The 13,619-nt window shown below is 40.9% G+C and overlaps 1 protein-coding gene across 1 annotated transcript in view; it reads left to right on the plus strand.

Moving 5' to 3' along the window:
- The window catches only part of LOC120926622 (dynein beta chain, flagellar outer arm-like), a 533,844-nt gene that overhangs the window by 152,879 nt on the left and 367,346 nt on the right, over positions 1-13,619 (plus strand). Inside the window, 3 exon segments of the mRNA XM_040336739.1 lie at positions 3,616-3,816; positions 4,854-5,044; positions 5,527-5,684. Coding sequence (XP_040192673.1) covers positions 3,616-3,816; positions 4,854-5,044; positions 5,527-5,684 — 550 coding nt within the window.

A 13,619-nucleotide genomic window follows, 5' to 3' on the forward strand; every position in this document is an offset into this window, starting at 1 on the left:
TGAGGCATAAATTGAGCAGCCTGTCCTCAAACCCTTAGCATAAAGTATCTATCGTGTTCGTTAATCAGCATCTCATAGCACTGTGCACCTCATGTATCTCTTCCTCTATACATCTGAATAGAGCTGACAGAAGTGATTACAGCTTGTGAGTAATAATGCATTGCTGGCTGGTTCTAGGAGAGAAGGCATCACTGTTATTTTCCTTCTTCTTTCATACATGCAGTAATAGACCAAGTGAAAAGAACCATCTTTCTTGCTGGAAGAACAGTTATTAATCTCTGAGCAGTATATTTCCATATCATTTCGGATACTAATTTCCTCACTCTGGTATTAGGGAACCCAAAATTTGTGTCAATTTTGATGCAGTGCAGCATGCCAGAATATGAAAAGCCGTAATTACTGCTACTGCCATTTGAATTGCTAACCAGACTCTGACATTTTGAAATCGGACCAATTTCTTTGTGATCCAGAAATTAGCTGGAAAGATGTGTGAGTGGAATTAAAATTTTGAGACACTAAGTACATTAGTTAAATTATGATGCCACAAAGCAAGAAGACCAACTTAATCAAATATGATCAGATATTGGCTCAACAAATGGATAGTTTACATGATCGTATTTGATGTATGATGCAGACTGAAAGCCATTTTGTTTGACTAAACTAGACTATAAGTGAAATCAGTCATTGTAGCCGCTCAAATACATTTTTGAGAAATCACATTACATTACCTGAAGTATGCAAGCACCAAGCTGCCTTTGTGGTTAACACATGTCATTGATTAGTTGTCTATGCACTTCCTGATCTGCTTGGGAAAAGTATTCTGCTACTTTTCATCAAATCTCCTATGTCTTCAATGTGTTTCTGTCTAGCTTGAGCTAATATCAGAGAAAGAATTAATGACAAAATATTTGCAACACTTAACCTAGTCAGATGAAAGATTAGGTTAATCAGTCCCTGTTTGTTCACCTGCCTCCAAATGATTCTTTCTGTATTTAATTTCAACATTTGACAAAGTTGCTTATTTATAACAAATTTGCATTTGTAAAACTATAATTATTAATGGATTCCTAAAATACACACAGTCCACTTTTTCGTATTGGGGCATATTGAAACTGTCAATTGTTAAAGAAAAACCATACTTTATGTAGCACTCCTCCTCTCTGGGTGGTTGAGTATGACCTCTAGATAGTGTGGCAGGTTTGCCTCTCAGGATGTAGTCCTTGGCTTATTGTGGGGTAACAAAGTTTGGTACCTATAACTTTAATCTTTTCTATAGTTTATTCACTAAAACTATGGAGAGATGGTCAGGGCAAAGAATACTCCAAAAAAACAAAATATCTCAGGTAGCAGCAGAATTATTGGTGGCCCTTTAATAGCAGCCTCCTAATAGCAATTAAACCCTGCACAACCCACAGTTATGGTGGATGACCCATTGGTTTGCGGAAGTAGCCTACCTACCAATTAGATACTCTCAGAAATCATATTAACATAACAGTAACACCAATCTGAGCACAAGACTATCACCAACCTTTAGCTCTAGTTTTTAGCACCATCTATCTACCCTCCAGAGCTCATAAAAGTAATCATCCCTTTAAGAACAGCCAGAAAGGTTACAGTAATTTTCTGATAACAGTCACTATCTGTTGTTATGTAAAATGGTCTATATTGTTCTTTAATTGGCAAGCAGTTACAGTTACCTTAATCACTTGAGAAGTGAGATTTCCATGCTCCAGCAGCAGCTTCTTCCAAGTTCTCCAGAACACTCTTCAGCATAGATTACATCTCCTAAGTTGATCCAAACAGGCGACCCTCGTCCCACTCTTGCACCTTCTGGATGTGCTCTCCAGCGAAGCAGCCTAAATTCATCAAGCCTTCAGCACAGGCCCCCAGCTGAGATAAAGTCCAAGAAATAAAGAAAGACCCTTCAAATTGCATCCTAACAAGGCAGAAGCCCAGAAGGGAAGACCCTTCTAGACATTTGCACCAAATATTATTTCCCCTCAGTTCACACCACTAGGCCAAACCCCTCATTTATTACTGTAGTTGAGACAATATTCATAACTCTACTACATTGATACCTCTCAGGCTTCGTACACACAACTGGTTTCCTCTGCAGAATCCATCAAGAAACTTGGTGGGAGAGCTTTTTTGCAGAGGAAACCCGGTCATGTGTACGTTTTTCATAGAGGAAACTGTCGAGGAACTCGACGAGCAAAAAAGAGAGCAAGTTCTCTTTTTCCTTAACGGGAGTCTGAATTTGCTCGTTGTGCTGGTTTTCGACGAGAAACTCGAGCGTGTGTATGCTAAGAAACCCGCGCTTGCTCAGAATAAAGTCGGGAAGACGGGAGTAAAAGTAGCATTTGTAATGGAGATAACACATTTTTTAAGCTGTAACAGACTGAAAAGTGCAAATCGTCTCTTAACAAACTTTTACTTAACACGCAAACACATGAGATTAGCAAAACTAGACCCAAGAGTTGTGCCAGTGGAATTGAACTTCCCCTGCCGTTGTATGTGTTGTATGTCACTCTGTTTGAGAACGAGGAGATTTTGTCTTGACAAGCCTAACAAGGAACTTGACGAGAAAAATATAAACAAATGTCATGCTAGCCACAGCCTAGCTGCAAAAATACACTAAATTTAACCAGGGACATTTCAGTTTAGGACAGGGTTTCTATACTTACGAATCTGTATTATATATTTATATGATAGCCTACATGTTGACTTTTGGAAAACATACTGTAAAATAATGTGCATAAAGCAACTTTAATGCCTTGTACACACGATCAGAATTTCCGATGGAAAAAGTCCGACTGACTTTTTCCATCGGATATTCTGATCGTGTGTAGCCCCATCTGAGTTTTTTTATCGGAAATTCCAATGAATTCCATCGTTGTTTAGATATATAACATGTTCCATTTTTCTCCGATGGAATTCTGTCGGAATTCCGATGAGATTTGGCCAGGCAAAAGCCTGATTGTGTGTACGCGGCATAACACATTGTTATAACACATTCTCTGAAGATTTAGCTCCAACTGTAGTTTATTAGTCAGGCTTCTTGCAGCCATGAGACCAATGTAAAAGCACTTCTTTTCTAGGTGCTTTTCCAACATAGACTTCGCAACCAGCTACAGTTTTGGGGTACTGACAAGAGTGTGCCACATAATTCTGCTTTACTGAATACCCTATTCAACTCATACAGAGGAGCATGCAAACCGTCTTGCTTTAAACAAATCTGTGTATTTCATCTCTTTATGTTTACACAACACCACACTTGGCTTCTGCCCTTTCTAGATCACAACAGGGACAGATAATCAATGGTTCAAGGGAGCTCCCAACATTTAGTCACTGACAGTCACTAAACAACCACAGCAAAGGAGATTAGCCATCTCCTTACAAGTATTTCATCATCATGGGTCTATTGTAAAGCATGGGTATTTTGTGTTTAAGCTAGGTGTTTATTACTTGTTCAGTCTTGGTTTATATTTAGTGCTAGGACCCAGAGGATTTTAGTTGTGATTTTGACAAACACCCTTTTTTTTTTTACTTTTTGTAATATACTAACACAAACTGAATGGTAAAAATGATTATATACATATATTTTTTACATTTTAGATCAAGAAAAGAAAGCAGATGAAGAATGGAAGCAGTGGCTAGAGGACAGAGCTATTGTTACAGCCATATACAACTGCTGGTTACCACAACTGTCAACAGACAGGGAACATGCTTTTAAGACTTTTTTGAAGGCAGAATTTCCAAATGTATTTAGTCTGGAAAACAACTTGTATGACAGTGGTACAGATTTCAATAATTTTGGTAAGTTTAAGCTTTGTTTTAAGACCTATGTTACAATTTCATTGTACTAGATTTTAATTAATGTAAAGACAATGTTTTATGTGACCGTAAAGTTTGACATTTAGCATGCCATTTTTGACATGCCCCCTGACATCCGACCCGCTCTTATCCACCAAAGTGTGACGGTGGAAAACCCTATTTTTCCATCCGTCTGCGGATCGGATTGGATGACGATGGACTCTTCGGTCCGTCGTCATCCGATCCCCCATAGGGGAGAGCGGCGCTCTGACAGGTCGATTCCTGCACAGTGTGCAGAGACCGACCTGTCATCTGCCTGCTCAGCGGGGATTGACGGAGCGATCCCCGCTGATCAAAGCGGAGCCCGCACACGGATCTGCCCCGTGTGAAAGAGCCCTTAGAGATTCTGTTTGTAATTTCTGTATTTGCTCATCTACACTTTTCCACTTGAAAACACTATTGTTCTTAATTTGCATTTTCAAGTGCGTTTGATGTATATATGATTTTTCCAGGGGTGAAGCTCCATGCATGTTTAATAAGAAAACATGTAGTTGTTTTAATGTTTTAAATTCTATCTTATTTATCTTCATGGAAGATGGGCCATTCTTTCCAACTATAAAACAGAAATTCAACAGAAACACAAATAATTTGCCAAGACTTATTCTATGCAAGAAATTCGATTTAAAGGGTTCGAATCTCTGCATGTATGAAAATAAATCTTGCACATAAATAGCATGCATTTTGTCTTGCACAGTTACATTTTAATAGTGTACATCTTATGATGTTCTGTGAAAATATAGTTTGTTGATCATCTAACAAAGTTAAATGAGTACATATGCACTCGTTGTTCATAAATGTTGTGTGAGTTATAAATTAAGCACACCATGCATTATTCCTGTAGTCTCACAGCAGTAATTAATAAGCCAGCAATGGAAACTTATATTTTTAAAAACCAGGCTATTTTCTGTAAATTAGCTTTTTTTAGTATGCTGTAATATAAACTATTCCTGACACTAAATCTGTTATGTCTTTGGCTCCAGATGGTCTGCTCCCTGCAGTCATTGCTGCAAAATATGGTCCTGGACGGCAGGTTCCCTCATCTGAATGTACGGGAGAAACCAGTGTCCCAAGTGCCATAATAAAAGCTGCAGAAAAATGTCATATTTTTCCCAGTAACACATTTGTATCCAAAGTTTCCCATCTGGTTCAGCTGGCACCAAAATACCAAACAGTAAGTACAGATGTAGCTCATAATGACTAATTTGAATGCATCATCAAAGTTATTGGAATGATTGCTTTTGCTGTAGGCAACATATCCTCGAAGTGCGAGTGCCTGGTATGTTATCTGCAAACATCACCAGCTTGCAAAGCCATATCAGCAGTAGCCTTTGGGAATGATGGAGATGTAATATAAAGACATGAATGTAGGCTTGGACATTTTGCATGGAAACATAGCTATATCCTCTGGCTGGTGAAGAATATGTCTTTGCAAGCCGACCCTTTAATCAATTAAGGTATACAGTATATCACATAAGAGATGAATTATGACCAAGATGGAAATGAACATGATGATCACATATTACAAAATGATGCTGTGAAGAGTTGATATTGTTGTCAGATCTTAATGCTCAGATCTTAATACAGGTCTGTGACATTGAAATTAACTGATTTGAATACCTGGTATAATGCTTTAACGCTCCTTTTTTTGTTAAGGTTTTGGTGACAGGGCCTTCAGGATGTGGGAAGACAACATGTATAAACGTCTTTGTGGAAATACTTACAGACGAAGGCAAAAAGATCAAGACTGATATGGTTTATACTGAGGCTCTCCAGCCTGGTCAGTTGCTCGGGTTTATGAATAAAAGCCATGGGTAAGAAGAAACTGAACTGATGCAAACTATTAAATAGTTACATTGTGGGTCAGACTAAAAATGATTCAGCCTAGGTTCACACTGCTGCGAATTCAAAATCGCGGTAAAATGCGTGATTTTACAGCGATTTCGCGGCCGCGATTTTGCCGCGATTTCGGCCGCAATTTAATGTAAATCGCGGCCCGAAATCGCAAAAAGTAGTACAGTAACTACTTTTTGAAATCGCAGATGCGGCGTCGCACTGATTAGGACAGTGCCATTGCCGACAATTGCCGCCGATTTGAGATGCGATTTGACATGTCAAATCGCATCTCAAATCGTTCCAAATCGTACCCAGTGTGAACCAGGGCAGAGTCCTCTGGGTTCAACCATTTGTTTTAAAATCCACAGCTGATTCTAATAGATGCAGAGGCAGAACTACCATAGTAGACCCTGCATGAGCCTCGGGAAGGTGGGGCCCAGGGTAAGGGTCAATACAGTTTTACAGCCGGCTCTTTTCTGCTCTAGGGGTACCAGATGCCACAGAGATATTACTAGAAAGGGGGGAGCATTAAATAAGCTGCTATGGGTTCCTGTGAGTCATAGCTGCTGCCCTGTGTTGATTTCTTTAATAAGCTCTACCAAATGCTGTCAAATATGCTGAAATGCCAAGAACCTACTGTGGCATGACTGATAATACATTTGTAGCCTTTTGACAATTTAAATCTGTTGATTAACATTCAGGTCCTGTACTTATTTAAACAGAAGGTTAACTTACATTACAGCTGTGAACCAACCGCATAAACATGTACATACTGGTAGTTCAGGCATACAGACATTACTGACAACTACAACTAATGACTGAAAACAAGTTAGCATTGTTCCTGATCGTGCAATCACAATTACAGCCAATCATGGTGATCAATTGTAGACTGGAGATTTGTTTGCAAACAGATCTCTCCAGCCTGAAGATCGCACTCTGCTGTTTCCTCAGGCAAAATGTTTATTAAAAGTACAGTTATACAGTACTTTTAGCAGGTATTCTTATACAATGATAGATATAAAATGATAGCTAAACCTGAATGGAATGTATATAGCAGATAAAGCAATGTATTACAGCTGTTAAGCTACAGGATGACTTGAATCAATATTTAAAACAGTGGTCAATTACTTCAAAAAGGATATATCACATTTCCCTATAATCTTTATTATTTAGGAGATATAGTTTTATCAATCTATAAATGTCATTGGGATAACTTCATAAAGAGATAAATACTGAGGGGTAGATTCACTGAGGAGATACGACGGCGCATCTCCAGTCCGGCCGGTCGTATCTATGCGCCTGATTCATAGAATCAGTTACGCATAGATTTCTATTAGATCGGATCTTAACTGCATATTAACTGCATATTTACGCTGGCCGCTAGGGGCGTGTACGCTGATTACGCCTAGAATATGTAAATCAGCTAGATACGCTCGCACAAAGAAACGCCATTCTACGTGAATCTACCCCTGAATGTTTTCTTAAAAGTAGTACATTCTGTAAAAAATAAATAAAAAAGGCTTATTTTACAAATTATATAAATACGTTTTGTGATATTTAGCACTTAAAGTAGAACTAAGGGCAAACCTTTTTAATTTTTTTTTTTTTATTCTGGATAGCTTAAAGTGTTTGTAAACCTAAGAAAAAATAGCCATGTTACTGGCTCTTGCATTTTAATGTGCTCTTTAGGCCTCAGGCACACTGGATGTTTTTTGATGTTTTTACAGCAGCTGTTTTTCGGTTGTAGACGTTTTTTTCTACAGTCATTAAACTCTCCATCATGTTATCCTATGTGTCCGTGCACACATAGGCTGTTATCAGCAATTTTGGGCAGTGGCGTTTTTGAGCAGTAAAAAACCCCCAAAACTAGTGGGTTCTGAGAGATGTTTTTCAGCTGTAAAAACACTCTAAAGCTGTTAAACGCTGATAAACGTTGATAAACGCTAATAAACGCTGATAAACGTTGATAAACGCAGACAAATGCTCAAAAACTTCACTCACCAGTGTTTTTAACATTTTTGATCCATTGTAAAGAAAAAAGAAAAAAAAAAACCCCAATGCGGAAAAACGCAAAAAAAAAAACTAATAAACGATGAAAAAAGTTGAAAAACTCACTGCAAAGCTACTAGTGTTTTTATAACGTTATTTTAACGTCCAGTGTGCATGAGGCCTAAGGCTGGCCATACATTATACAATTTTCTTGTACAACTTTCTTTTAGATTTACTAAAACCATATAATAGGGGGTCAAATCTTTTAATTTGTATGCAATCAGGCAGGCTCTTGTACTTCATAGTTGAAGGTAAATCTAAAGAATTTCATAAGAAAATTGTATGGTGTATGGCAGCCCTCAACAATTCCACTCGCCTGCTCGCAATTTGCGAGTGGAATTTAATGCAGGGCGAGTGAGGAGCGGGGTGGACCAGGCTGACCGTTTCCTGGCTGAAGCGATCAGCCAGGAAACTGTCAGCCGGAGGACACAGAGGCGCCACCTTTAGCTGAGGTGAGGCTGCGGCGCTCCCCTCCCTCTCTCTACCCGCTTCACTTGTCATGTCTATTCACACACACAGCGGGGATGTCCCGTTGTGATCCCCGCTGTGAAGCACGGATCTGCCTGGGTCTTTGTTCGCCGCTCGTCTAACAAGATCTCGCCCCCCTGGATAGATCGCTCCCCTCCCTCTCTCTCCCCCGCTTCGCTTGTCTTTTGTAATCACACACACAGCAGGGATATCCCCGCTGTGTTGCACGGAGCTGCATGGGTCTGTGTTCGGCACTCAGTGTAACAAGATCCCGCCCCCCTAGACGGCTCGTGTGATAGTATCAGTGTTACGTCTAAGAAATTAGCCGTCTAGGGGGGCGGGACCTTGTTACACCGCGCGCTGAACACAGACCCATGCAGCTCCGTGCCACACAGCGTGACATCCCGCTGAAGACAAGCGAAGCGGGGGAGAGAGAAAGAGGGAGGGGAGCGATCCATCCAGGTGAGTCTGCATACACAGAAGGGGGCGGAGTCCGGGGTATCCATAGAGCTACTTACCTCACACCTCCTCCATACCCACCTCACACCCCCTCCATACCCACCTCACACCCCCTCATAAAAAAAAATAGTCTGCATTGATAAGGCACAGTAAAGCTAGATTAATGGGTCACAGTCAAGCTGCTTCGATGGGGCACAGGGAGGCTGCAGGCACAGTAAGGCTGTGTTCACAGGCACTGAGAGGCTGCATTCACAGGCACTGAGAGGCTGCGTTCACAGGCACTGAGAGGCTGTGTTCATGGACACAGTGGGGCAGCAATGATGGGCACAGTGAGAGTGCATTGAGGGGCATAGTGAGGCTGCATTCATTGGCACCGTAAAGCTGCATTGATGGGCACAGTGAGGCTGCATTGATGGGCACATTGAGGCTGCATTGATGGGCCCCATAAAGCTGCATTTCATGGGCACAGTGAGGCTGCATTCATGGGCACCATAAAGCTGCATTTCATGGGCACAGTGAGGCTGTATTCATGGGCACTGGGAGGTTGCATGCATGGGCACAGTGAGGTTGCATTCATGGGCACAGTGAGGCTGCATTTGATGGGCACTGATATGCTTTATGTTAATATTATTAAAGTTGTTGTTATTTATTTTTGGAACTTAATTTTGCTTTAAACATTTAATAGTGTAATTTCATGAGATAATTTACAAGGGTGTGTTTAGGGGCGGACTTAGGGGTGGGGCAGGGGGAGAGGTTGGGTGGGGCAACTGGTGGCGAGTAACTCTTAAGGCCTGGCTAGTGGCTCAGGACTTGAAATTTTGAGCCCTGGTGTATGGCCAATGTCGCTTCTTTTTTTAGTCTGCCAGTGTTCTCTAATACCCGGTTGATCCTACCTGTGCCCCCCTTTCAAAGACTAAACTGACCAAGCCATGCTAGCATGGTTAGTTTTTATCGTGTGTCATCCCGTAGCTTCCATAGTCATTACAAAGCCACGACCCATTCCTCCACCATCTGGTTTGAGTTGCTATGGATTCACCTCCAGCCCCTCCTCCCCTCCAGTGTAGCTTGCGTTTTATTGCCTTAGAAGCGCAGACACCCGCTGGCAAACGTCACTTCCTCTAATGATGTAATAATGCCCCACTGTATATACATGCGCACAAGCAGGTCTGTGAATCGCTCTGGAGCATACAAAGATTAGGTGACCTGCTGTTTTACAGGCAGAAAATGCATTACAGGCAAGTTAAAAAAAACAGTTTTCAACACTCTATAAGGTCACAAACACTTTGAAAAAGGTTTATGGCCTCTGCAAGGTTTATTTTTGCCATTTGTGTCCTATTTGGGTGATTTCCCTTCACTTCCAGTCCTATAGTCAAATTAGGAAGTGAGAGAAAAGTGATGGAATTTCTGATTGTAACCAGAACGAGTGTCCCATTTAAAGATATCCCCACTATTCCTGTTCTGGGGACAACCCAAAATTTGGGATTTTCTTCTATTTCCACTTTCGATGATAATAATACACAGTACAAATAGAGAGTGCATCTCCCTAACAGGGGCACAGATAGCAGTTAAAACCTGGTAGGTGTTTTAATCCCTCTCCACTCTGTCCCCCCAAAAAGTTAAGCCTTAAAGGGGTTGTAAAGAAAAAAATGTTTTTTCATAATAAGCATCCTTTACCTGCAGACATTCCTCTTTTCACTTCCTCATTGTTCGTTTTTGCTCAGAAGTTGCTCTATTTCCTGTCTGTTCTGTTCACTTCCTGCTTGTCTGATTTTACTGACCACCGTGAAGGGAGGCTTTACTGCAGTGGTCAGTAACGTGCTCGCCCCCTCCTGGGAACTACATCTGTGCGGCAGGACGCTCTTTACGTGTTAGAGACTTCAAGGAGGTGTGAATTACTGGGCGTGCCGCAATTCATACTGGGAATTGTAGTTCTTACATGAACGAGCGCCGCAAACCAGGAAGTGAATGAGATAACAGAAACTAGAATGCCGGAGGTGATATAGATGAAGAAATTTAATAGGTATTTACTCGTTTTTTAACAGGATCATTACACTATTCTGTCTGTCTACCTTGCAGACATTAATTTTAGGCAAAAAAATATTTTCCTTTACAACTCCTTTAAGTTATACTTACAATTCACATGTGAATTAAGACACACAAAATCTTATCTTACTGGCCAGTGCAAAATTCCCCTTATTGTTTTGCACATTCCTAAGGCCCCCTTCACATGGGTGGCTGGGGGCGGTAAAATCAGGTGGCTGAGCAGTGGTTTTACCACCCCCTTGCCGCCCACCTAAAGTGTAAAATACAGCCAAAGGGGGCTGTTCACCTGCTGCAGCTCCAATGTTTTGCGTCATGGCTGTTGCAAATTTAACGTAGCATGTTGAGCTAATAGGAGGCACCACCGATCAAACTCAGCCATTTAAAGCGCTAGTTACCCAAACACTTTAAATACCTGATATGTGCCTACTGTACCATGTATTTATATGAGGAAGTATATTGTTCTCTTGGTTATACTTCCTTTGTGTGAAATCACTGGTGTTCCTGCTAGCCCCTCTGCTTTTCTATTAAAACTGACCACACTAAGCAGGATAATACACCGTCGTCAGTTCTCTAGCTGTGCTGGGAACTCAGTATTTTCTCCTTCAATGATCAGACTTGTTCTGACATGCCCCCGCCACACAACTATTCACTGGGAAGCTCACTGTGCTGCTGCTTTTCCTACCCCCAGCTCTTATACTGCTGAGAACAGAGGGAATGTGATCACTTAAAAAAAGAAAAAAAATGTACAGTAGTTATAATGTTTTTATATACAGTATATATATTATTTTTAATTGACTTTAAGTGCCGGTTCACACTACCGCGACATGGGATCCGACTTGTGTCACCCCAAGTCACGCGACATGGGAAATTCCATTGAAGTGAATGAGAGCTGTCTTAATGTACACTACTGAAGTCGCTCCGACTTCAGAAAAGGTTCCTGTACTACTTCTAGGCAACTTCTAGGCAACTTCTAGGCAACTGGTACCCATTGATTTCAATGGAAGTTGCCTCCAAAGTCAGATCACATCTTAACTAAAGCAACTTTACAGGAAAAGAAAATAGTTTACACAGGCAAACCCCTCCCTCCCACAAAGCTGATTATTCTGTGATTGGCCACAGCCAAAGACGCCTGTCCTGGAGGCAACTTGAAGTCATGTTGTAAGTCGCGCTGTATGTCAGGTTGCCCCTGTGTGAACCGACACTAATGATGCATGCCACTTTTTTTGTTATTTATCCCAGATATTTATCCAACATAGGGTAATTACTGCAAATTAAAAAATGTATTTTGATGAATTAACTCTTTTACTATTGCATGTGATATCGACCTTACCTTTTTTTTATGGGACACAGACATCCTATACCCACCTAGAGCTTAGTTTAACCACTTCAGCCCCCTCCTGACCAGGCCATTTTTTTGCGATAGAGCACTGTGTCACTTTACTGACAATTGCGTGGGCGTGCGACGTGGCTCCCAAACAAAATGTATGTCCTTTTTTCCCCACATATAGAGATTCCTTTTGATGGTATTTGATCACCTCTGCGGTTTTTATTTTTTGCGCTATAAACAATTTTGACAAAAAAAAAAAAAAAAATATATATATATATATATATATATATATATATATATATATATATATATATATATATATATATATATATATATATATATATATTTTACTTTGTACTATAATACACATCCAAAAAAATATATAAAAAAAATAATTTATTCATCAGTTTAGGCCAATATGTATTCTGCTACATATTTCTGGTAAAAAAAATTGCAATAAGCGTATATTGATTGGTTTGCACAAAAGTTATAGTGTCTACAAAATAGGGGAACTATTTAGAGACTTTGGGCCAGATCCACATGCATGTAGAACGGCGCAGCGTATCAGAGATACACTACGCCTCCGTACCTTACCTGGCGTTGTTTCGAATCCTCAGCGAGTTCGCGCCGTAAGTTATGGCAGCGTAGTGTATTTCTGGAGGTGGATTTCAAATTGGGCGGGTTGGGGGCGGGTTTCATTTAAATGAAGCACGCCCCTGTGCCGAATGAAATGCGCATGCGTCGTCGCAAAATTTCCCGCCGTGCATTGTGCTAAATAACGTCGCTAGGACATAATTTTTTTTACTTGAGTTACGTGAGTTACGTCCATCCCTATTCACGGATGACTTGCGAAAAAAAAAAAAAATTTAAATTTAGACTCGGGAACGACGGCCCTACTTAACATGGCAAGTCTACCTATACGCCGCAAAATACCAGCTTTAACTAAAAAAGCCGACTACAGACGACGTTAGAAAATGCGACGGCCGCGCGTACGTTTGTGGATCGTCGTAATTCGCTAATTTGCATACCCGACACGGAAAACGCCACCCATCGGACGCCGAAGTATTGCATCTTAGATCCGAAGGCGTACGAAGACATACACCTGTCGGATCTAACCCAGAAGCCGTCGTATCTTGTTTTGAGGATTCAAAACAACGATACGACGCGGGAAATTTGAAAGTACACCGGCGTATCAGTAGATACGCCGGCGTACTTCGTCTGTGGATCTAGCCCTGTGTTTTTTACTAGTTTTTACTGGTAATGGTGGTGATCTGTGATTTCTAGCCCCGTGTTTTTTACTAGTTTTTACTGGTAATGGTGGTGATCTGTGATTTTTAGCAGCACTATGACATTGCAGCGGACAAATCTGACCCTAAGTGACACTTTATGGGGACCAGTGACACCTATACAGTGATCAGTGCTATAAAAATGCACTGATCACTATATAAATGGCACTGGCAGGGAAGGGGTTAACACTAGGACCGATCAAGGGGTTAACTGTGTTCCCTGTCAGGTGTTTGTAACTGTATGGGGGATGGGCTGCCTGGGAGAAGAGAGAGATCGATGC

The sequence above is a fragment of the Rana temporaria genome, chromosome 2 (genome assembly GCF_905171775.1).
Source record: "Rana temporaria chromosome 2, aRanTem1.1, whole genome shotgun sequence".
NCBI classification, from domain to species: domain Eukaryota; kingdom Metazoa; phylum Chordata; class Amphibia; order Anura; family Ranidae; genus Rana; species Rana temporaria.